This window comes from Pocillopora verrucosa, chromosome 10, assembly GCF_036669915.1.
Source record: "Pocillopora verrucosa isolate sample1 chromosome 10, ASM3666991v2, whole genome shotgun sequence".
In the NCBI taxonomy this organism is placed as follows: Eukaryota; Metazoa; Cnidaria; class Anthozoa; order Scleractinia; family Pocilloporidae; genus Pocillopora; species Pocillopora verrucosa.
In genome coordinates, this window is record NC_089321.1 from 13,094,696 (window position 1) to 13,121,125 (window position 26,430).

Genomic DNA, 26,430 nt, shown 5'->3' on the forward strand with positions numbered 1-26,430 from the left:
AGATTCCCCTTTCTAGCCATGGTTAACCATTCATACTCCTAAATAAAAGAAAGACTTTATGGGAGAAACGAGTCTCCCACAAAAAACAGAACACAATGAACTGAACAGTGCAACTAAAGCTCTTACACAATGAACTGAACAGTGCAACTGAAGCTCTTAACCCCCCCCCCCCCTTCTCCCCCGGTGTAAGATCAGCTAAGGTCCTTCTTGACCTATCAGTCCAGCGTTTAGTCATTGCTGATCATAAACTATGATGAACCACGCGATGCTTTTGAAGTTCATTATATATATATATATATATATATATATATATATATATATATACATACATACATATATATAGATAGATATATTAATGAAAACATGTTTCGGATAAAACATCACCCATCGTCAGTTGTCTGATGAGAAATAAAATGAAATTATGCAATGAATAATAAAACAAAGTGAGATATCAACAAGAATAATTAAAACAAAAAAAGTGAGACTAGTTAAGCTAACAAGGGTGACTAATTAGTATGAAAGGGATAAATTAATATGTTTTACTTGGGAATTTAAAGACGGCTGCTCCCAGAGGATGTGCATGACTTCCTTAATTTTCAATTGGAAGCTTGTGGAAGCAGAGTCCAGAATTTTAAAACAATCATTTGAACAAAGGGAGCGACAATTTTCAGAACCTTTCAGGTACTTAAAGATGTGGGAATGTTTGTTAGAGGAGAGATGTTCGCGGATGCGAGCGGCGACGTGTCTGTTGGTTTCACCAACATAACAGGCACAAAACAGCCTGCTCATGAAAACTTATAAATAACTTGCGATCGTAAACCCGCAGGAATAGCATCCTTGGCCCCGAACCAACTCTAAATTTTAAATGGGTGAACACCAACTAAATGTCAAGGTCACTGCAAAATGTGCTGACTAATTTCTTAATTCTGCGTTGCGCTGTGATAGAAAAAGGACCGATGTACGGTAATTAAAAATGCAAACAATTTTTCCTATGAGCAGCACTCTGAAAAGAGTCGGAGGGGAAGTTATTGTTATGAAATTTTCTTACAACATTCTCGATGACGTTAGAGGGGAACAAATTCCTTCATAACACTTGAGTAAGGTTATTTATGCCAATTTTTAATAATCAATCCTGGCTTAACTTGAATTGAGACGGAAGGGAACTAAACGATTCAGTAAGATTTACACAGATTTTCATTAACTTTTAGGGATTATAATAGTTAATGGAGCAATTTTTTTCCAGAAGTTATATTAATCGAATTCGATGGTTTGACTCGAATACGCATTCGCAGTCAAGAAGCGTGAGCCTTTATGAGTTCAAACTCCATCACGTCATTCACTTTTTCACGGTCTCTGATAAAGATCATTTCAATTTAAATTTGCTGATAAGATTCTTCCAATCAGTGGAGCTTATAATTATTATGAACGCAGCTTAGTGATGTTATGCCATTTGTTCCGAGCATTGTTCCTGACAAAGGTTCATTGCTGAATATATTATAACTTTTCTGTCGTACTTAACGATAAAACTTTACAAAGGCGAAGAGCACATTTACATTTTGTATCTCCTTTTACATAACCTACAATGACTCGGAGCTTACTTATCTTTTAAGGGTCTGTACGGGCGTGGCTGTATAGAATAATTATTAACAATCTTAAATGACCCAATTTTGCATACAAGGCACTTCGACACTAAAGAAGTCAAACGAGAAAAGAATGGCTACTTCCTTTCCGGAGAGTTCTGTGTATCAGAGTAAATCCTTTGCAAAATTACAAAGTGCAACGAGAAAACCCTTTCATTACGATTCGAAGCATTTGTTTCTACAAGCCTACATGGGATGATTTTTTGTTCTTCATCTTTTTGCTTTTTGTTTCCTATGTAAATATTCATTAACTGCGTTTTACAAAATGTCATTGAATTATCAGTGTAGAACTTGTTGGGTATGATTTCTGCACGATCCATACTCATCATATTTCAGTTCTTGAATAAAGGAAACATTGGCGAAGCCATTAGATTGCGAATGGACCACTCTCGTATATTTCTATTTTGTTCACGTGTTTCTTTCTTCTTTTTTTCAGTTTAACCTTCCTTGTTCTTCCGCAAGATACTTAATTCATTGATCATATAAAGGTTCACAAGTAAGATGATCATGTCATACCAGAATGTTCATGACTATATCAATTTTATTGTATCACTCAAGTTGAAAGCAAGTAAAAATGCTACTTTCTTAAAAGCTGTCCACAAAGCACGTGACAGTGCCGCTTTTCTCAATCTCGCTTGTTATGAATAGACAATAATATATGGGCGCGCGTAGATGTCTAGTTGAAAACGAGAAGAGAAATTTCATATCTACAAATAACTATGTATTTTTTTTGTCTATCATAACACAATAGCCCTTCACTGACAAGAAAAATGGACTTTATTAAAGAATGAAAATAAAAGGATCGACAATCTCCGAATAAAAGATCGCAAATACGTGTGCACTCAAGAAGAAAAAATGCCTTGAATCACTATAAAATCAAGAAATGGGTCTAATTTTCAATAGACAAAATTGTCAGTTATTGCATTGGTCCTTAGCGACAGAAGAAATCTCTCAGGTACACGGCGAAAATCAGCTTGTGGCAGATCTTTCAGTTGTCGAATTTCGTTCTCAGCCACGAGAAATGCCATTACCAAAGCCACCAAATACGTGACTTTTCAGATACGGATTTTTTAGTGTTTAGCAGCCATAACCCGAAAAAGTTCCGAAAAACGACCTTGGATTGAGATGGAGTGGCGTGAAAGGGGAGTGACGTGTCAGCAGCTGATTGGCGAAATCAAACACACGTGAAAAAGTATCGTATTTTTTCACGTGTGTTGTTACGGCTTTTCTCGGGGCTGGAAATCCGTGTATAACACCGTAGTTTATATGATAATAAGGCTGAATGAACTTTTTTTGATGATCTTTGCATTCATTGTTAGAGACAAAGTGATAAAATTAACTCAGGAGCCCCTCAAACTCGTTCTCTAAAAGCAAACCTTCGATCAAAAGGTACATTTAAAAAGTAACCCTTTAGATGAATGTCTTTAAAACATAACTTTGTCCGGTGTTTCGTGAATACAAATCCAAGCAACAAGAGAACACCAAAATAACTCTTATTTCGCAGTAGTTGAGAAAATTTTAAATGCAAATTAGATAAAAACGTAGATTTTTAAGTTAGTGTTCTAGCCAAGCTAAGCAGGATTAATTGAGGTAAATAAGGCATAAAATAGAGTAAGCTGAGTGCTCGTTAGACCCATGCCGTGCGGGCTTCGCCAGGCGCCTGGCTTTCTTGAATAATCATAACATCTACCCTCTTTCTTTTGTCCTTCTGGTCATGCGTCAGCAGCCAGTAGAGGAAGTACAGCAAAATACAAAGAATGACTCCAGCACCGGAACAGGATCCCCCGATTTCAAGCCCGCTTGAATTGGTCATGACTCCTGGAAATTGGTGACTCTGTTCTTCTACGTCACACCCATCTAATGGGGAAGGACAAGTAGGAAACAGAGATAGATATAATTATTTCTTTATTACAAGAGAAAATAATGGTCCCATTATTTTCTCTTGATTATTAGTGATGGTAACGGGACTGAGCGGAGTCCAATTCTGTCGTAAATCCTACGAGTGAGAACAAAATTGGACGACCGCGAAGCGGAAGTCCGATATGTCAATCACGAGTGTCAATGGAAATACAATTACGACGTTTCTCAAAACAAAAAACAAAGAACGAAGAAAGAAATTTTTCTGAATGAAGAATATTTTCTTACGTTACTGCAAGTACATATATGTTATTTGCCGGCTGGGAGGTCCGTATGGTGGAAAACTGTGACCGAGGTCTTGTTTTTCACCATACGGACCGACCCTTAGCCGGTAAATAACATATTTATTGTTTTTAAACTTGACGAAATTCTTTCCGAAAGAACCCGAATGATTTATGGACGTAAATACGGCAAGATCTTCCATAAACTGAACAATTTTTGAGTGGATAAATGGTAGTTAAAATAGAGGTGATGCAAATTTAAGAGAGATGCCTCAGCGAAACATTTTCATTTCCGTAACGATAAAGGTGATTTAAAAGGCTTCCAAACAAACTTTGAAACGTTATTTTTACAAGTATCTGTCACAATCTGACACCTGTCAATTAGAGAGCGCGCAAGAAAAAAAAAAAGCGTAGGAACATTTGAAAACAGAAAAAACTAGTTTGGCAAGGACTGTCACGACAATGTTTTCTTCAAAATCAGTTAATGATCTAACGGAAAGTATTATTCACTCTCATCGACCATTCATTCATGTACGAAGATTTACCTCTGTTCATTAAGTAAACGGCGAGGAAAGTAATTGTGAGTAAATTCAATTTTTTTATTTTGAAGTTGTGAGAGTTTGCTCGTTTGTTTGCTGTAATGGCGTGTTTAACTCTGATCTTTCCTTCACAAAAACTAAATTCGAACGGCACACTCCAACGAGACACAAGGGAATGTAATGCGGCCTTTTCTCAAAAAATTCCTTCAATTTCTGTTGTGCAATTTAAGGTACAAATGTCCAAATTGAACGGAATTGGAAAGACTCACCAGGAGCGTATATTTGTTGTAGAACTTAAATTAAAACTTCGCTCGCTCTTTCACTATGAACAAATTGCTCGAGAAAATTCAGATATTAAATGAATGAAAGTTCCATCGTTCAGTTTAACTGTAACCAAATACCTCACGTTTCAACTTTCTGGGTACTTTTTGTGAACGATTAAAATTAATTGCAGACGGTTTTTAGGCCGCTCGTCAACCAACGTAATGACACTATTGTTTATACAAATTCATTCTGAAACCAATATTTTTCTGTCAACCAAAGTGATTTGATAGAGAGAAAAGAGAGGATTCATAAGTTATTTATCGGCTTGAGGTAGTGACCGACGTGTTTGCTTAAAAATACTGCCCAGCCGGAAAACGAGGTATATTTATGAAAAATGACAACGAAAGTTGGGATGTAATCGGCGACTCACGAAAGCGTTACCGTGGCCCGTGGGCAGAGATAGGGAAATACTGACTGGGTAAAGAACCAATCAGATTCAAGATTCGTTACCGTGCCCTCTAAAAAACAATAAATAACGTTACTTTTTGTTTATTTTTTCAACCATTTTTTTTCACTCTTTTCAATAAAAGAAGGCCACAGATGTCTTGCATTATATAAAAACTAAGTCACATTGGACTACTGGCGTGACCTCCCTTCGGTGTCGAAACACGGAAGTTAAAAACAAATTAATCAACTCCCTTTCATAGATAAATTTATTCAGTCTAACAAAAGTACACAGAAGAACGGAAGAACAGTGATATAATCTGAACACAAATTTCCATATATACATACTTACGAACGGGGGGGGAGGGGGGAAGAGAGGATTAATTTTCAAACCATAAAACAAACCGCTTCGGGACGGCCCAAATTCAACTCTCGTCAAACAGCTAAACAGCTACATCGCAATGAACATATTGGATACAATAACGTCAAATTCTATGCGCTGAAAGTTATTAAAGTATCTTTTCAGGGCATGTTTTAGATCGAGGCAGCCTTGAGACTGCTACGCTCTTGTGATTTAATTTTACTCACTTTCGTACAAATCTACAATTTTTCGCTTTTTTGTTCACAGCATATCCACACATTGTAACTTGAGTTTAAAACTGACACAAACAGGCAATCTTTCATGCTTTTCGCCTTTAAAGACTAATGAACAGCGACTAATATTTCTAATATTTCGATGGAGTCCGAAATCGTTTCATTTTCATTACACTTATGTTTACCTTCAAGACTTCATAAAAAATTTAGTAGGTGCAACAGAACTATCTGTTTAGACCTAACAATATCTGATTTGTCTTACCTTCGCTGGGCCGTGCAAGAACAAAACGAAAGCAAGAGTCGCTTCTATTCCCAGTGCCAGTAGCAATTTCCGTGATTCGATTGTCCTTCCTGTGGTGCGCATTCAATGAAGATGGAATTCTCTTATAGGAAATGTTACATTTGGAGCAGGAAAAAGTTGACATTGGCTGCAAGTGGGCTTGACTAACAGTCACCAGAATTATCATCAAGAGAAGCGCAAGATATTTCAAACAAGAAATCATGATCAACTCCACTTTTTGTTTCACTACAAAATGTTATCCAGACGCCGATGCATCGTATTGAAAATTTTGCTTCTACCCCACTCCCTCCCCACCCCTCTCCCCCTGAACAGACAATGATCATGCAGCCAATCAAATGAGGAATACATCTAAATTTCGTCAGTTCAAAAGCTATTGAATTTGTTGCCCTTTTAACTGGTTAGAAACGAGAAAGGTCTGATATATTACTAAAAGACCACGATTGATTGTAAAAGCGAAAGATTCCCAAATATCCGGTATTGAACTTCGTTCTTGTTTGGGATAAGCTGTGATTCCCGAGTGTCTACCAACAATGTATTTCGCTAAGAATTTCGTTGTATTTATGCTGATGGTTTTGTTTCTTATCGCTCCTGATTGTGATGCTTGGCGAAGGCGTCGTCGACGTCGCTGTACTCCGCGAAGCTGCAAAGTTAGTTCTTGGTCGTCCTGGAGCACGTGCAGCACAGATCAGTGTGAGCAACAAGGATCCCAAAGACGATCAAGAACTGTACAGTCCTCGCCAAATTGTGGGGGAGCGCAGTGCCCTGATCTAGATGAAACACGGCTGTGTTATGGATATAAACCGATGAATTGTCACTTAAGCTCCTGGTCAGAATGGAGCGCTTGCACTACTGTATGTGGCGTATCAGGGAAACAGACAATTTATCGCCACAGAATAAGAACAGAACAGTGTGGAGGAGTGTGTACGTCCACCTTCTATAAAACAAGAGCCTGTCCTCTCACGAGTTGTTTAAACGGAGGAAGTTTAAGAGGTGAAACATGTTTCTGTAAGAAAGGCTTTGGTGGAAATTGCTGCGAGAAAGAAGGTAATATTTACAGGTTGGCAACTGTTAAGTGTCTGCTAGCTTCCTTATGATCCAGTGGCAAGAAGTATGTCTTACTGTATTCATAACCTCCTATTCAATGCCCCATTTACCTTACGAAGGATAAATTTAGAAGCACTGCTAGAGCTCGTTTCCTAATACTAATCCGGAAAAAATAGCCACAGAAAACGAAATATTTCAAAAAATTTTCCTCAAAATGGATAAATGTTTTTGAAACAAAGACCAAGGTTCAAACTCACACGCATTATTCTCTTGCGCTAACCTGGGATACATAGGTTATTTCGCCTGCTTCAGTTTCACTTTATCGACAATTTTCATTGCCTCGATCATTTTGTTGTCTTTTATAGATTCATCTTTGTCGACGGGTGAAATTTGCGGAGTAGTCATTGCCTCAGTCGCCGGAGTGTGTTTTTTTATCATCCTATCCATCAAGTTATACAAGTTATATAAAGAAAAGAAAGAAAATCGAGTCACAACATTTAAGCCAAGTTGATGTTTATAGTCTTTATAATTGGACTCCTAATATTTGTTTCCTCAGTTTACCTATGACGCTTCAATCTGATCAGAGGGAGAGTCAATTAAGATTTGATACAATTAAGAAAAAAATAAAACAAAACATAGAGTCCCGTTAAAAGTATCTTAATTTAACAGGTAGCCATTTGATGAACTTCATTTAAGGAACAATTTTCCCGCAGATGCCTTTAGTTGTCACCAATTCAGGAATAAACATCTAAACACAATTCCCTGGTATGTAACAACTTTATAAGCATGTAAGCATGTAAGCTTTTCTACCCTACGAATATATTGGGAATTTTTCGCTACGGCAAGCGTGACTTTCCGTTTCAGCTTCTAAGAAACGATATCTTCCTTTCTCGGAATTCAATGATCATTGTTATTTATGGAAAGGAAGTTGTAAGGATTACTTTGTAATCTACTGCGACACTAGATCACTGCAACCCGATGGACGCTGTCACATGCGGTTAGATTATATTAACAAACCGAATTTCATTTTTCCACCAGTAAGGAAGTGGTTAACTTTTAAATTGTAAACTTTGTGTCCACTTTGAATGGCGTAATAACACGGAGATTAAAACTACGACGTGTCATATGATCCCTTATATGTAGAACGCAGGCTTTAGAAGTTTGAACACAAATGTTACTTTACTGAGGTTTCTGTTTACTGTGTTGCGTTGTGCATGCATTTCCGGAAATATCTCTGGGGAAGGGTGGTGAGCTAAAAAAAGAGAGGATTAAAAGACCAATTACGGTATCTCACTTCAAATTGGAATTTGTTTTTGGCAGATCTGGAATTTGGAACGTTGATTTCAGTCACTTAAAGCGCCAGAGCAGAAAACACGTACCCCTTAATGCACTTCGCGTGATTTGTATTTAGCAGATAACGAAACCGTATACTTACTTAGCCAAAGATAGGGAAAAAAATGTCTGTTATGGTGGCTGTGCATAGTTAAATAATGACAACACATCCACATAATCAGATCGTAATGAAGATTTATTTAGCTGAGCGCATTACAGAGCTCTACAAAATTCTGAAAAGCCACGAGGAATGACATTGATATCATAATATGCCAAAAAACTCCATCGCATAAAGAATTTGTGAATACAACTCATTTCTTTCCAGCAGAAAAACAAACCGGCTCAATAGAGCAGGGCTCAGAAAATGCTGAATATGGAGGAGGAAGTTCGTCGGCACTAGCTCCATTTTGTTGTGAAGAGACTCCAGCTTCAACGCGGATAACGATCTCGGAAGAATTACCTGGATGAGTTCTTGTATCCGATCTTAAAAATCTGTAAATTATGTACATCAGCAAGCAGAGTACAAAAACTCCACCGGTGCAACTTCCCCCAATCAAACCTCCGCTTGAATGTGCCATAGAATTGGACTGCAAAAAGTTTTCTTTTCTGCGGCTCACCTCTTACGCTCCAATCTAATCTATTAGGGAGATTAAAGATTAAATGTAGATTTTTGTTAAATTAAAGAAGTACTGTGCGGAGTATTATAATTTAACAATTGGCCATTTCCTGAGCTTCGCTTAAGCAACCGGCAATTTTCCCTACGATGCCTATCACATATTCAGAGTTGAACATCTGAAAACCAATTAAAGAACAACAAAAAAACAGAAACCAACTCAAGACCTCGATATCAAAGCTCAGCATCCAATAAATGCTTAGAGCAGATTTGCTTCTTAGACCGTGTAATCTTGTGCGATTTTAATTGTTTCGTCACTGTGGAGGATGAATCACTTGTAGACTTTAGAGTTTCTTTTGTTTCCTCTACGCAAAAATCTCTTAGGTTTGATTTTGCAACTGCATATACCCTTGTTCACAACATCTCGATAGAACAAACTGTAAAGTCCGCGAATATTTTATGGAATATTTTGATAAGGTAAATACAAGCGGTTCCGTTTTAGCTGAACAACGGATGTCTATCACGGAATAGAAGTTGTCACTGTAATCCATAGGCGAGACATGACGAATAAACGCTGTCACATACGGTTGGATTGTGTTCGCAAAACAAATTTCGTTTTTCTATCGATAACGGAGAAGTGAACATGATGATATTCAAATTGTAAACTTTAGGTCTCACTTTGAATTGACCAAAGAAAGGGTTATTAAAAATTGAAAAAATTCCATGACTTTCTATGTGTAAGCAGGCTCTAAAACTTTGATCAAAAATGTTATTGTGTTGTGGTTTCTGTTTACTGAGTTGTGTTCTCTGTTGTTAAGGAAGTCGTTCGCCCTTTTGCATAACGTCAACTTCCTTAATCTTAGCAGCGGATTAGTAAGAAAGGTAAACAAAACGCAAATATATACTTTGAATACAGTTTAGATGGATAATTAAATCCCTCTTGGTTAAACAAGAGTTAAATATTCGTTAGACTTCAACTCAATATGTCAATTTGATATTATCATTGTTATAAAATAACAATGAAGCTTTCACAAAATATGCCTCAGGTAACAAAATGCCCACGAAACGCTTTGAATAATACTTGTTTTCAATGCTTTATGTAGAAGATGAAGAATAATAATTTTCTTCAAGATCAAACATTTCGAGTTTTGTTCTATGTCCTAATAGTAACTGTTTTGGGATTTACCGAAAAAAAACTAGTCAAAGGGCATGTTGCGTTTATGAATGCAAACGCTGTTCTCAGTCAATTTTCTGTGTCCGGCGTTATGAACAGATTGAGGAGGAGGTGGGACTAAGAAATCAGAATTCATTGAAAATAAGTTTCAATTAGATGATAATGTACAGTATTACAGAAACGGAACTTTCCCATTACAGGTAATGATATAGATCTTAACGATTTTAACTGCCCGAATGAATCAACTCTGGAATACTACTCTGCGATGTTTGTTTTCTGAATGACAGTCAGCAACATCACCAACAGAATTTTGAACTTCACCACCTTTTATTTATAGCGATGTATATTTCAAACGAAAGCTGTTTTCCCATGTCAACGAATATATTTACTCATTATATCGATTTTTAGCTAGATTCCACGCTTTAGTTAGAGACATAATGGCTTTTCTCGCGGCTGAGAACGAAAATCGATAACTGAAAGATTTGCCGCAGGCCGATTTTGACCGTGTACCCGAAAGGTATCTCCTGTCGGTAAGGACCAAGTCAAGAACTGGGAATTTTGTTTATTGAAAATTACGCCCATTGTTTATTTTTTTAGTGTTTCAGTGCATTTTAGATCTTTTCAACGATACTTCTCACCCGTCAACGATACATCTCACTTATGAGCTATCGAGTTAAACACTCGAAGTGAAATCCCATATATACGCGCGCCCAAGTATTATTATCGATATCTCGCCGATTGAAAATTGAAATTGTCATTTTCACCGGGGTCAATAAAGGTGTGCTTTCAGGCATCCTAACACCTTTTTGAGTGAAGCTGTCGTTGTCAAATTCGTGGTGGTTTTATAAAAAAGGGAGGTGTAAGTGTTGAGCGATGGAGGAATGATCTTGAGCGGAATGCAGCTTCTATCTTCAAGAACCTAATAATATAAAAAAGTACGCATATAGGCAGCAGTTCATTTCAAATAAAGCACTACTCAGTGCAGTCAGCAATGATTTTGTTGTTTGTATCAGGAACAGAGGCTAGTCGTTGTCATGACTATCAATTTCGTCCGTTAAACGTTTAAAAATTTCGTCATGGTTATTAAGATGAATTTGTCCTGCTATGCTCAACTCTTGTCAAAACTATCTATGCATTATAGTGAGTCATACATGTTACTGTCCACCCAATGAGATCCGTTGTTTCGCAAAAATTGAGAGCAAAAGTATTTTGTTATTGCTGTCGAACCATGACAGTGATAGTTTGTAATAACGCTACCAAACCAACTCCAGTGGAAAAATATCATATTTTTTTTGGTCTAACTTGCATTGCATGAAATTCGATTGCGTGAACTGGAGTTTCTCTCTCCTCAAATCATGTAACGAATGATCGAAGAAATATAACGGTCACTGACTAGGTAACTTAAAATAGCTAAGCTCGCCTCCAAAAAAAAAGAAACATTGCGGCTTTTAATCAGTGGTTACGAAATAGAATTTCCTTTGATGACAACATTTGATGTGAAATTAAAATTCTCTATTGATTCTTTGCTGTTTCGAAGTATGAGTCTTTGTCCGGTAGTCTTATCAATATTTTGATTAAAAATGCGCTGGACGCTGAAGAAATAATTTCCGCACGGGTAAAAAAGATATTAACCTGCTTTTTATATACTCAACCTTTCACTTCCCCTCCCCCCTCCCCCCTCCCCCCACATTTACTGCACCACAGTATGCCTCGGAGAACATGGCCATAAACCACAGAAACAACGAGAAATGAGGTGTCTCCTGTCTTCCAAAGAAGTGTGATTACTTCATGACGTTTCTTTAGCCTTAAAGGGGATAAAAAGGTTTCGCATTCAAGGAATAGCAGACAGACTAAGGTAAAAATCTTAATCGTTTATTCAGTAAATATCATCAATGATGCAATTATTGCGGAAATTTCAACATGTCCAATGGCTAAGAGAATGCAAATTATTCCCTAGTCGATCATAAAGTTGAAATTTGGTTCAAAAGTTGAAACAAAGAGTGCTAATCAAATTATGTCTAAGACACTTTGGGATAGCCTCTCGAGAGCCTTCTGACTTCTACGTTTTTTTCGGTCATAATCGTTGCCAAATATACTCGTGCTGGTTGAATAAAAATTGCTCTCGAAATCATTTTGTAACAGTATAAATGAGAAAAAATTGAAGGACGAGCACAAAAAAACTCTTCATTAGCCTTTTGTCGGCTTATTGAACGCTATGAATTTACATGAAACTTCTTGAAGCTTAAGCACACTCATAATGCACTTTCAATGTTGGATAAATACTGGGATGGTCTTCTCTGACGCATTTTCAGTTCAGAGGTATGTGAGCACCATTCAAGAGAAAAACCAGTGCAAGTCAATTGGTTTTGATGAAAAACACATCTTTTGTCTTTTCTTTGTCAGCACAAGTTGTATTTACTGAATCCAAAAGAGGATCACGTTGATTAATTCGTGATGTATGCAACTTTTCATGGATAAAAATGACACACAGAGATGATATGGTTTGGAATTTAGGGCGGAGTAAAATTATCACCTGGTTATATTGAGAAAAAGCAGCCTAAAAGGTCATTTCAATGCAAAGATACTTAAAAATCTCTTAATGACTTGAGCCATCATTCGAGTGAGAATTCTAACCAGCTTTGCGTGATATTGACGTTGCACTCGGGTTTTATCATTGGTAACATTTCATCCAGAGTACACCGCGGTCAAACAACATATACATGGAAAATTAAGGTTATGATTTTCTCTTTTTAAGTTTTGATACTTTACATTTATACATCAACGTCGATGGAGTTTATAGAGATTCAATAAACCTGTTTAATTCAAAGTCTTGCCGATTGCGTATCCCTACTGCGCACAATGCTTTGCGGATGGGTTGCGCGCTCCTTAACAAAATGGCGGCTGTTATTAGGGCCTGAACTCGCGCTCGGTTGATTTGTCATTTGCTCGTGAACGAGCTCGGTGATTCCTTTTTCTTAAGAAGCAATATTTAATTTTTGATATGTTCACGAAAAAATATATATTTGAAGAGAAAGAAAGCTATGAGTTTTATAACTCATGGTAAAAGATGTGAAAATGTTCGTCTATGTGGTGTTGATTAAAGGCTCCATTCATTAGAAGTTTGAACATGGTAAAGGGTAGGAAAATAAGCATATTCCCCTAACTGATTACCTAGTTCGAGCGTAAATCGATTGATGACTAGAATCCCGGTTGGAGTCCTTGTATAACTTGTAACAGGCTATCGCTTACACCATGTTTCGCTCGCCCATTTTTTCACTTTTCCTTTCAAATAAGTAGTTAGGCAAAGGCTTGTCCTTACACAATTTTAATTAAAGGAGCTCTACAAACATTTAACTTAATTCATCTCGTATGTAGCGTTTTAAGCTTAACACTAAGTATGCTGTGTAAAAGGTCAAAAAGGCAACTTTCGATAGATCCGCATTGATTTTCGAGGCCTGGGTTCATCCCCTACAGCAAACCCAACACACACATAGGATAATGGCGATGAAAGCTAAGCATCCCGACACCGACACCAACAACTCGACCGTGATTTTGTATGAGCTTGTGTCAGTATCTGTATCTGAAAAGGAGAAGAAATATGATAAGCAATGAAAAATTTGATCCAGATCAACAGGAAAGTCATTTGAATGATCAGTTAGCCGCTTTTCAAGCAATAAGATATATTTTTCAAAACATTTTAAGAATTTAACCTAAAAAGGTTGAACTCAGAGAGAAGCACTGAAACTTGGAGTTGTTGACACTTTTTAAAAACATGTTTCCACAGTTCTTCTGTCATCTTCAGTTCTGAATAATACAAAGTGCAAAGTTGAATTTTAAGTGTGTAACAATCTGCTTCTATCCAGACCTTTTGGAAAGATCAGGACTCGAGAAAAAACAAAAGCAACTAGTTTCCCGAGGGAATATACATCAAGTGCTTTTTGTCATATTATTAGACTTTCCCTTAAACAATCCTATATGGCAAAAACAAACGTGCTGTTGTATTCCGTCCGCAGGCAACAACTGCGCGATCGTATCCCGGTCGGGATACATTTGAATGTGATCAGGGGCACGTGACCAAGAATCAACAAATCACAATGCTCGTTTTGTTGAGTGAAAGTCTATGTATATAACAAATGCAGTTATTCATATTTCTGAGTGGACTTTACCTTTCTTAGTGTTCTCATCGTCTTCACAGCAATCACCAGAATATCCCGCTTTGCATATACATGCTCCATTCATTAAGCTGCCTCCATTTAAGCATCTGATCTGAGGACAGGCTCGTGTTATTGTTAAGTTAAATGCACCGGGGCATGTACCTCCACACTGCTCTCTAATCAATCGGCGACGGGTGCTGGTCTGCTTACCCCCTGCACCACATATTGTCGTACAAGGACCCCACTCCGACCAGGAACTAAGTAGGCAGTCAACTGGCCCGAATCCACCGCAACGCCAATCTCCCCCTACGTACGACATATATAATTAGTTTGAAAGAAAAATATTCCAGTTTTTCGAATAATTTCCGTAAACTCCGGTAACAGCTAGAGAGGATAAGGAAAGATGTTATTCGTTGAGACGAGAAAGATATACGATTGTGTTGCGCATCTCTTGGAATCATACTCGGGAAAAACACGGCAGAAAATGAAGGTTGAAAAGTTCCCTATGAGACGCTAAGTGTCGTGGCAAGTTCAAGCAGTCAATATTCTATTCGGTTTTTGTGTTGCGGATAGGACTAGACGCGACTGCATGTATCGACCGTCAGTGATGCAGGCGAAGCTCACCAAAGAGTCTCTGTGGTCCAGTTTTTACTTGACATCAAGGACCTCATTAAGCTATACTGTTCGAAAAGAAAAGACGGGCTCCTTAGTATTTTAGTAAGGACCTTCTCTGCTATGTGGAGTAGAGGGTTAAGCTAGGATAGTATCATCTCCGCGCACTAAGTCTGCATAACATGCAGCACACTTGAAATTTAGCAACGACAAATTTTGATGTGATTTTGGGTGAAGAGTTTTGTCTTCCTCCAGTAGCTGGTGCGGAAGGGCTCTTTGCCACCGCGTGCATAATTATGCGTCACGCTAAACAACGGGAAGCCAACAAAATGCTCAAACATTAGTCCAAATCCGCTAGCGGATATGGACCCCCCTCTGCGGATTTGGACCCCCCAACAATTAACAAAACTGAGTGAAAACATCATCCTTAACGTTCCAGTAAAAATGGATGATACTTTACGTTCCAGTGCGTACTAAAGTATGTTTTTCATTCAAAACATACGTATCGTTAATGCATACGAACTGGTATCCCGTCGGATGTTTCTTTTGACCAAAGGAAAATGGGCAAGAGTTTAGGTTGATGTCTGGAGAGAGGTCATTTTTGAATCTTTTCCGTGATAGTCGAACACCACTAGATTCAATAGGAGACAAACTTATGACACTACTTTATTTTGTCATTGTTCAATGCCCGAGTGTTGGGACGACATGGTACAGTGCGAGTTGTGCGAGGAATGGTTTCACATGATTTAAATCTACCCGGAGGGTGAGTGGCTCTGCATTGTCTGCAGATCGCCAGACTCTAGATCTAGACGTCTTCGTAATTGTTAAGGTGTTATTTCGGATCCCTCAACAGTTAATAATCGTTAAAATTAGAAAACAAGATTGAGTTCGATGTAACAGTCTCCACTTTTGTTAAGACGTTGACATTAATGTTGATTAATGTTGGTTAATGTTGATTTGCATCTGAAAGTAAGCTGAGAGTTCCAATAGTTCAGAATAGAAACATTTTTACCTATCATAGGCTTTACGAACGACTTGTAGTAGGAGTAGTTTCTTCGTTCTTGTTGAGAAACTGTTTAATGTTATTATTTTAGAAAATCAGACTGAGTTATTTTTGTGACTGGACGCAATAGTCTCCACTATTGTTATGACGTTTCGTATCGATATTGATTCGCATCAGAAGAAGCAAAGATTTATCGTAACAATTTCAATAGTTCAAATGCAGTAGTTTGTTCACATCTGATTCTTACGTATACTGTACGACTCGCTACAATAAATGCGGTAGAATTAGAACGAAATGGCTGGTTTTCTCTTTTATCTTTATTGAGGAATGTTGTGTTGTGATTGAAAAGAACATCGACAAAAAGCTTGCAAATGGAATTAGTTACCAAATATGATACAAAGGATGCTTAAAAGGAAAGTTTGGTAGGGGGGTCCAAATCTGCGAAGGGGGGTCCATATCCGCTAGCGGATTTGGACCGGGAGGGGGGTCCAAATCCGCTAGCAGATATGGACCGGGGTGTCCAAATCCGCGAGGGTGTTACAATATGTACGTGATTACATGCCCCATCAGTGTCTAACTAGACTGAGATCGAGTTACATCTGTATTGTCTTACAACGCTGTATGCTACGGAATGGTCGATAAAAACGGATCTTGAAACAGAGGGGTCCAAATCCGCTGTGACACCGGCAAGCGACAAAATAAGATCAACATCATTTTCTGAATCTGAAAACTTGCAACTCCGCACGTGACTTGAAATGTCTATTTTACAACTATGCCAGGGAACGACTTGAGATGTACAACTTCGGTCTTCTCGATAACTAAACCCTCAAGTTCCACCAGCGAACGATTTAAATGAACAGTAAATTTCCATGTTAGCATGTAAGATGAGACGCTTACATAACAGATAATTACCTAAATCAGTATGTAGCTTGTCAATCAAATTGACTTCTGTAACCATTCTTTGACTTCGGCCGGCAAAGGAATCATTGAGGCATCTTCAGTTTTTTTAATGCGGTAGTACCTGAAAGGTTTTTCTAGATATCACGCAAAGAGGAGAAAAACTCATCTCTCGGTTTTTTGGAGATTGATACTTCTTTGAATTTATGTGTCACGCTTGTCATGCAACTGATATAAAAAGATGGAGAAGATAGAAAAACTGGAACTCAAATTTGGCAAGAATGTGAAAGAGAATAACGTGATCATCGAAACAGCTCATAAATTATAAATAAACTAGGTAAGAGGGTTATGTTAGAGTTTTTTTACAAACTGTAGTGATTTGAGTTCGTCTCAAGATAGAACAACACCATTACACGAGGAAATTTTTATAGTAACTTTTCAACCATCCTTTTGTGTTTTAAAAGCTTGAAGCTCAGTAGATTCTGTCATATCGGTTATTGTTAAAATTGTCTTTCTTTTGATGCTACTATTCGACATAGGAAAAGTATGTCGGACAAAAATATTCACCAAAAAATAAATATGACTTTGCCAGCTCCAGTAATGACAGAGGATTAAGTTTAGATGATAAAACAAAGGATTATGTTGACAGAAATACTGGTGGTCGAGTATATTCGTCACACAACTCGGGTAATATTCACGGTGAAAATTTGCATATTTGAGCAGTCGAACGAAAAAAATCATTTCTCGAAAACTAAAATATTTTCACAAAAAGACTACATCACAATTGTCAGGACAAATTGGGCTACAAAATATAAAAGTAGGGGTGAAAGCAAATTTGGGTGACTTGCCACTTTTTTTCTGATGCATACTGACATTAGCTCTTAAGTCTCACAGAACTCTAACAGGCTACAGTCTCTAAACTTCACTTCTCTGTGAGCAGGTGATTTTGCCGAAGCGCAAATAATCGATTCATAAGCGGTTCGTATCTATGGGAATGCGCTCGACAGTTTCAGTTGTAATGGCGCTTAAAAAAACTTAATGGTCAAATCCACGCTGGTCTCGATTGATTTTTCTTTCTTTTTGTAATACTTTTGTAGACTTCACTGACATTTGCACCATGGTGAAGAAATAATATTGAATACAACAAGTGAGTTAAAATGTACCTCAACTTGTGTTCACACAAGAGACAAGCCTCCAGTTATCTAAGCATTCTGGGCTGAAAAATAAGCCGTTGTTGAGTCCTAATTGCAGTTTGAATCATGATGGACTGGCCTTTGAGGGGTAAGAAACAATATCACAGTGTGTTAGAGAAATGATCTGCCGTTCGAAAGTAAGAAAAAAACATGTTAATGTGCGGTGTTTCGGTACGAAGCGTAGACTCAAGTGCAGAGATGTCTTAAACACAGACCTGTTTTGATTGTGAAGATATAAAATTATATATGAACATACAAACATTCCGATTAGTTCTGTTCTAAATTTTAAAATTTCCAGAAAAATTTCCTGTTCGAAATAAGCTTCAATAATTGAAAGGTACTTACATAATGTGTTTGTGTGAGTGCGGGGCTCATAGTTTCTAGTTTTCTTGAGCTAGTTACCTTGCAGCTGGCAGCAATCTCCAGAAAACCCTGCTTTACAAAAACATACTCCTCCTTTAAGAGTTCCTCCATTGAAACAGCCGGTCAGTTGGCAAGATCGTGTTCTTGTGAGGAAAGATGAGCATGTACCGCCACATTGTTCGATACTGAGTTATTCGGTGACGGGAGCTGGACTGTGTTCCTGATGTGCCACAAGAAGCTGTACAACGGCTCCATTCTGACCAGTAGCTCAGTTCGCAGTCAACTACTTTACTACCAAAGCACTGCCGAGTTTCGGAAAGGTTGTCAGGGCAGTCTTTTCCACCACAGGATGGCTTTGATACTATCACTCTTGATCGACTTCGATAGCCTTCCTGTCCGGTCCACATCGGTCTGCAGTGCAATAACTCCAGTATGACCAAGAAGTGATATCACAGTTTTTCACTGGACATCGACGGCGACGGCGTCTTCGCCAAGCGTCACATTCAGAAGTTAACCAGAACCACACCAGCAGTATTACAACAATGGAAGTCTTGGCCGAAAACATCTTTGGTGTACCTTATGAAACTACCTTTCACGGTTCTGAACAAAATAAACTAAGCTCCATATAAGGAAGCACACGAGCCCAACGCTAATTAAACTGGAATTCATGGTTCCGTTCATTAATATGCAAGCTCTGTCCCCCTAGCAACCGTTGCTATTGTCCTACAAACAAAGCATCACGCGAAATGAAAATAGCGGGTGTTTTTAATAAACAAAGCAATTATCTTCACGCTTCAGATGATTTACGGAAAATCCCTGATCAAATCTCTGTAAGTTTCCTTGCCTCGAAAGAGGTTTAAACTATTACACACACGGCTATATTCATGAAATTAAAGATTTCGAAGACACAAATGCCGTCGTTCGAGTTGACGCTAAGTGTTGGAGATCTATGAGAAAAAGCTAAAAGCCTCACAGACTTAACCAATCTCTATACTCCCACAGAATGGAATTTAAATTCTAGGAAGTGGAATTGAGTTGTAAAATAAAATTCAGTGAATTACTTGTATCTCTTCACTAGATCCCCACCCTCCCCCCCTTGACCATTGTTAGATAAACATGCTAATTAGAATAAGAAAGATGGTCAGTTTTGAGCGCGGTAAGAAAAAGAGAAAGTTTTATTTTTCGGTTTGTGATGAGCTTGGAACAAAGAAAAAATTATTGTTTTCCAAAGTGGAATTGAACCTACGGATTTCATGCCCCGACGCTCACCACTGATCAAGCCACAGAGACTCTATGGTGAGCAAGACCCATTACAAAGTTCATTTAAGACACATTTTGCATACTGCTAGGATCAGCGAGCTATAGAAGTAAAGCATTGATTGGTCATTTTACAGACATTAAGGTGCAATGCTTTAAATGATGAATTTCTTGTATTTTCCTGCTGAACAATGCTGTGTTCAAGGTAATATGTCAGCTGGGGGTGAATTTTTTTTTTTTTAATTAGGAATCCTTGCTTTCAGGCATAGATTGATTCTTTCATTGACTGATCAGTTCTTTCTCAAATTATCAATTTCATATTTTCCTTGCTCTAAAATACAGTGATCAAGGTATATGCCAGAGGTGCAAAGCCTTTTTGCTGAGCAATCCTCACTGTTAGGCAATGATTTATCATTTCAAAATGATAATTACAGCCCATGTAGGTGCAATGCTCGAAAAATCTTTTCTTTGCTCTACAATACTGTGATCAAGGTATATGCCAGGGGTGCAAAGCTTTTTTGTTAAGGAATCCTCACTGTTAGACATTGATTTATCATTTTACAGCATATGTACAGTGTAGGTGCAATGCTTAAAACATGTTTTTTTCTATGCTCTACAATGCTGTGATAAAGGTATATGCCAGAGGTGCTAAGCTATTTTGCTAAAGAATCCTCACTGTTAGGCACTGATTGATAATTTTTACAGCACAGGTTGGTGCAAATTGCCTGAAACATATTTTTCTTTTTGCTCTACAATACTGTGATCAAGGTATTTTACAGCACAAGTAGGTGCAATGATTGAAATAGTTTTTCTTTTATCTAAAATACTGTCATCAAGGTGTACACCAGAGGTGCTAAGCTTTTTTGCTAAGCAATCCTCATGTTAGGCATTGATTGATAATTTTTGCAGCACAGGTTGGTGCAAATTGCCTGAAACATATTTTTCTTTTTGCTCTACAATACTGTGATCAAGGTATATGCCAGACATGCAAGGCCATTTTGCCGAGGAATCCTCACTGTTAGGCATTGATTGATTATTTTACAGCACGTGTAGGTGCAATGCTTGAAACATAATATTATTTTTTCTTTACTCTACAATACTGTGACGAAGGTATCTGCCAGAGGTGCTAAGCTTTTTTGCTAAGGAATCCTCACTTTTAAGCATCAATTGATCATTTTACAGCACATGTAGGTGCAATGCTTGAAATATGTTTTCCAAAATGATTAATCATAGATATCAAACTTTGAGGGATTTCTCATTGAAGCAAGTTAAATGTATAAGTGAACAAAATGAGCTATTAGCAACTTTCAGTTGTAGGGGGTAGCCATAGAAACATAGTTGTGTTAGGCCTGGGAAGGTTTGGTGTTTGCAAGTTTACATGTATGTCTTTTCCAGTGTAGTCAAGTACTACAGTGAATCACTAGAATCACTACTAAAGAAACTGTAGCTGAGGAAGCTTGTATTTTATCACACATTTCTCACAAAGCATTTCCCTTCCTTTGGTGTAGTTTTTAGAGAACTACTTAACTGCTTGTATGAGAGGTTTGTGGAATTAATCCTTTACCTCCCACATCAAATTTGTAATTCTCCTTACTGCCAACCATACAATTCTTAGAATGGTAATTCAGAGAATTTAGTATTTGATTAACTAATTATCCCCAAATTGATATTTTTCTTTATTCTCATCACCTATCTGGTTGATATTGTATTTGTATTGTAAGGAGAAATTGGTCACTCATGGGAGTTAAAGGGTTAAGGAAGGGATCAAACATTCATTTACCATTTTTAGAGCTCTTTAGTCAGAGAGTGTATGTGTTAAAAAATCATGGTTAGGCATTTTAATGCAATGTAGTCGGGATTCTTTTATCTTCATGGAGTAGGGATTGTCCACAATGACAAAAAGGAGATAATGTATTGATTTCAGAGGTGAATAGGGGTGATTGGCAGCCAAAATAATAGACTTCAATGAAGCATGTGAAGTTAGGAAAACCAAGGTAGAAGTAATTCCTTCTGGATCAGAAAGAGCTGGACTCAAAACATGACATAAACACATTGATCCTGCTTTGTATGATGGTCTGTATGCCCCTTGTTCAACTTCAGATGTTTATAGCTTTGGTTATATGGCAAGTACAATTGCAAAAACTAAGAAATCAGAACCAATTGATAAATTAAGTCTGACTTGTATGAGCAAAAAGCAACCAGCATTTGAGACATTGGTGAGGGACCTTCACCCTTTAACTCCCAAGATCTTATTAGTAATTCTCCTTACTGTCTGCCATATAGTTCTAGTGATGTTAGTTTGGAGAATTTGGTATTCAATCAACTAATATGTAAAAGTAAAACCTTACTCATTTAGTTGTTTGGCTGCTCTGGGCTACTGTGTAGCCATTATTAAACTTAAAACAAGTGGGTTTTGTGGATGCATTATTTACAGATCTTTTGGGTTTCCAGAGGTCATTTTAAAGGTTAGGCTATTTGGGAAAATTTGTTTTGGTGGGGTATCCTATTGGAAGTCAACAATTCTTGTGATATGTGTATTAGTGTTGAATTGGCCATAAATTTTTTTATTTGATGTTCATACATTGAATCATCTTTTTGTACCAGAAATTAAAGATCAATTTGTACTGTTTTTAATTAACAACTGAAGATACTACAGCAAAAAGGAAAGGGCTCTCAATAAGAAGTGTTTACAATCCAACCAGTAACTGTCTTCTACCGAAAGAGACCAGAGACTCTTTTAATTTTAGAGCAGATTATTGAAAATAGAAAAAAAAACAAACAAACAAACAGAAATGGCTGTGAAATCAGTGTTTGCACCAAATAAAAACATGCTATTGACTGCATGTAGCTTCACTTTTAATGCCTAGCTGTGTTGTCACACATTTTCCTTGGCTGCAAGGTACAAAACAAAAATACCTATCAATCATGAACTTGCCAATGTATACAGTTGTAAAAATAATTTTGAATTGTTTGTTTTGGTCATTGATAGCCAAGGGGAGCATATCTTTTTGGATATAAGGGACTTTTTCCAAATTAGTCTAGTTGATCACTCAGCAACCTTTTAGTTACAACTTTCTTCTTTTGAGACTTTGTTTTGCTCATTTTTATGGGGTTAGGTGACTCATTTTTTTCATTTTTCTTTTTTTTTTCTTTTTACAGAGAACAGCTTCAATCGATGATGAATTTTTGAAGTCCTTTCAGCCTCTAATTGTGGCCATTGGTGAACAATTTGATTTTGATAAACTAATTATCATCTATGAGGGCATTATTCTATGCAGCTTACCACAACAAAGCATTGTAAATAGCATTGTGGCTTTGCTGTCATCATTTTATATATTCAATATGTGGTGTATAAAGACAGCAAAGCCATATTGTCCTTCCTAGAGCAGGCCCTAATGGGTATTGGCCAAGGTCATACTTTGTTGAATGTCAGCACTTTCTTTAACCCTTTAACTCCCATGAGTGACCAAGAGAAAACTTCTCCTTACAATCTCAGCACAATTTCAAGCAGAAAAGTGATGAGAATAAAGTAGAATATGATCTAGGAGACTTTAAGTTGATCCAGTACTAAATTCTCCCAAATAATATAGAAAGATTGTATGACAGACAGTAAGGGGAATTACTAATACGATCTTGGGAGTGAAAGGGTTCTTGAAATTTCAGAATTGGAATCATTGGTAGAATTTATTTGTAATTTCTGTTAGTATGAAGAAATGTACAATTAACATTGGATATTCTCAATACTGTGGTTTACAGCCCTTTCACAGCTGTTTTATACACATGTATTATTTTTAGTTTGCCAATAAAAGGTCACAGCTGGAGAATGCAAATCTTTACATTGTCGATAAACCATTTTTCCTATATATATAACTGTTAATCGCCATTTAAGGGATTTTTATGTTATTGTTTTTGCTGCTAAGCGTTGTTTAATGAGTGTGAATCAAATGGATAATTGGAACCATCTCATAGGATAAATGAAAATTAATTTTAGCTTTAACAAAACTGTTATAGGGCTAAAGTTAGGAGTCATTCAGACTCCGTTTGCATTGCTTTAGTCGCAGGAAGTGCTTTCCTTTTGCCTTAACAGGGGCTAAATGAGTCACCCTTTGAGGGTATTGTTGGCCTAAAATGTACAGATGCGAAATAGCTTAAGTGGGGCAATTTTATATCATAACAAAAACCACTTTAGTTCTGTTCAGAGGACTGTTTTACATTATTAAAGCCCCAAACAGCTCCCATCAAGAGCGTCGTTTCAGACCCTATGATGCCGATTTAGCCATTAAAATTTCGTTTGTTTGACCATACATTGGCCTAAATTGGCCACGAAATAGGGGCCAATTTTCACTCTCTCTATGGTGCGAATTGGTTCCAGAAGGGCTGATTTGGCCATACCATTTTGACCCCTTTAAAGGCCAAAACTACCCCTCATTTTTCCTAAACTACCCCTCATTTTCTTAAAACAGCCCCGTTATGAAGTCGTTTCGGCTATCCCATACAGGGCCATTTCTGCCCTTTTTACCAGGGCCAGAACAGCTCTTATCCAGAAGGGCCTAATGAGCTCCAAAATAGGACTATTTTACTCACCGAGATGGCCCTATTTTAGAGCCTGAAACAGATCCTTTCGATTTACCGCGTAGAAAATGATCGGTTAAAAGTAAGAGGTAAGTTACTTCCACTCTGAAAAGAGCAGAAGTTGATTAAAACACACCTGAAATATGTCTGTAAGTATTTTGCTGTATGTCCAGGGATTTTGCTTTTTATAAAATAGTTACCCAGCGACATTAAGTTTTTTCGAGCCTAAAAGCAAGCAGAAAACAAAACCTGTATGAAAAAAAATAGATGTATAGTAAACCTCAAAACACTACACAGTAAACCTTTATAAGTGTAAGGGAATAAGTGTAAATATTGTAAACTTTGTACACAGTTGAATTTAATGTGTATAGTTTGGTCACCCAGGAAAGTAAAGCGAGATCAAATGTTGGTTGCATGTCAAATATTTCCACTTGTAACTTCCATTAAATAGCCGAGTTTTTTTAATTTAATAATAAGTTCTTATATAGCGCATTAAAATTGAACTCTAGTTTGCCCAAAGAGAGATTAGCAATGTACTTTGGAAATCCTCAGAGGTCCTAAGCCGCGTTGAACAAGCTAGCTAGATGTAAATGACCCGACACATCTCATTATATATACCTCAGATTTTAAATATTTACCGCAGAACGACATTAATGTACCGGTTGATAAATCTCAAGAATCTTACTGAGCCCGTGAAGTCATCAACTTTAGCTTCTTCCAGATACGAATATGCAAGAGCATGTAGAAAGATATGTTAGAAGGACCGTGACATAACTTAGAACGCTTTTTAGAAAGGAAATCTCTTAAAGTATATATATATATATATATATATATATGGACAGGCCATTTTAGCTCCGCTTCAGAACATCATTATTTGAAAACACTGGTTGTAATCGACCCTTTCCAGAAACTTGAAAGGAAACACTTTGTAGGCTACTGCGTCAAATTAAAGTGTTTTTCATTTTAACAAGAAAGGAGGGAAGGTTTAAACCTTCTTTTTGGCAATAAATTAAAAAAAAAAAAATTCGGTGCACATCTAGCGTGCATGCATCAGGATTAAAACTTGATGTCTTTTAACCCTTTAAATCCTAAAAGTGATTAACGTATAACTTCTCCCCACAATATCGATACATTATCCAGCAAACAGGTAATGAGAATATACTCAAACCTATAAGGTGGAAGTTGTTGTCATGATCAAACACCAGTTATAACCATTCGAATGAAATAACCATTCGAAGTCAAATATTACAACAAGAGTGTTTTGGTGCTCTTGGCATTAAACGCAGGCTCTGTTAATTTGCTTCCACATCTGAAATGAGGTCAAACCACAAATGATACTCTTAGCAACGAAGTAAACCACATTGCTTTTATTGGTCATGATATCAATCGATACGATTGGCTTACGTCGTTTGTATGATACCGCACATCCAATTAAGCTCACCATCAGAAAAATTTTGATGTAGGTCTTTTATCTCCCAATTTCAGTGTTCCTTTCTATAATTTATAGAACAATGGACTCATTTATACGTTTTCTTAAATCCGGTGTACAAGCGATTTGTTGTAATAACCCACACAGAGGTTCAGTTTTTTTTAGAATTGTTCATAATGGCTCCAGAGAGTACGCCGTGGATGCTCATGGCTAGAAGTTTCATCGCAATAATCGTACTACAGTTCGTCTCATTTTCTCAATTTTTCATTACATTCTTATGCAAACTTGGAGAGGACGCCGCTGTTGAACAGTTACACTGAGAGAATCATTATTTTCCCTGCCTTTTCCTAATTCATCGACGCGACAACTAAATTACATGAAGTAATTAAAGCTGAACTCAGTCAACTGTTATTAATTACTCAGTAACTACAATCATCATGAAAATCTTTACATCATTGAAATGACCATAAGAGTATCTTTGCCCGCTGGCTACTAATTAATGACTTGCCAATCAGTCATGCTGCTTTTAAACACCGTTGTCACATATGCGAGTCCATGCCAGTTCGCAAGAAATATAATTTGTGAATCTCATATAAGGATTTGCTATTCTGTTGGTTGATTTAATTTGTTTTTTCCACTTAAATAGTTTTATTTCCAGCCGTTCTTGTTTTTTAGTTCTCCCCTCCATGAAGGTAATTTTATGCATGTGCACGTCCCAAAACATCAAGACCGTAACGTATAACATAGCTCTCTTAACATATCATACTCATGCATGAAGAACGAAACTTATCCAGATTTTACTTAGCTCCCGGTAACTGTTATCGATAACCATGCGTTTGAGCGGTTTCTCCTTTGTTATGTCACTCG

General features: G+C 37.3%; 2 protein-coding genes and 1 pseudogene across 2 annotated transcripts in view; 2 read left to right on the forward strand and 1 right to left on the reverse strand.

Annotated features, from left to right (window-relative positions):
* Positions 1-26,430, forward strand: part of LOC131773091 (uncharacterized) — a 176,258-nt gene that overhangs the window by 69,504 nt on the left and 80,324 nt on the right. The gene's annotated exons all lie outside the window — the stretch shown is intronic.
* Positions 6,451-8,090, forward strand: LOC131769279 (spondin-1). The gene is made up of 2 exons (XM_059085011.2): positions 6,451-6,964; positions 7,330-8,090. The coding sequence occupies exons 1-2, from the start codon at positions 6,451-6,453 to the stop codon at positions 7,473-7,475; spliced, it is 660 nt and encodes a 219-aa protein (XP_058940994.2). The 3' UTR covers positions 7,476-8,090.
* LOC131788447 (spondin-1-like) lies at positions 13,433-18,876 on the reverse strand (annotated as a pseudogene).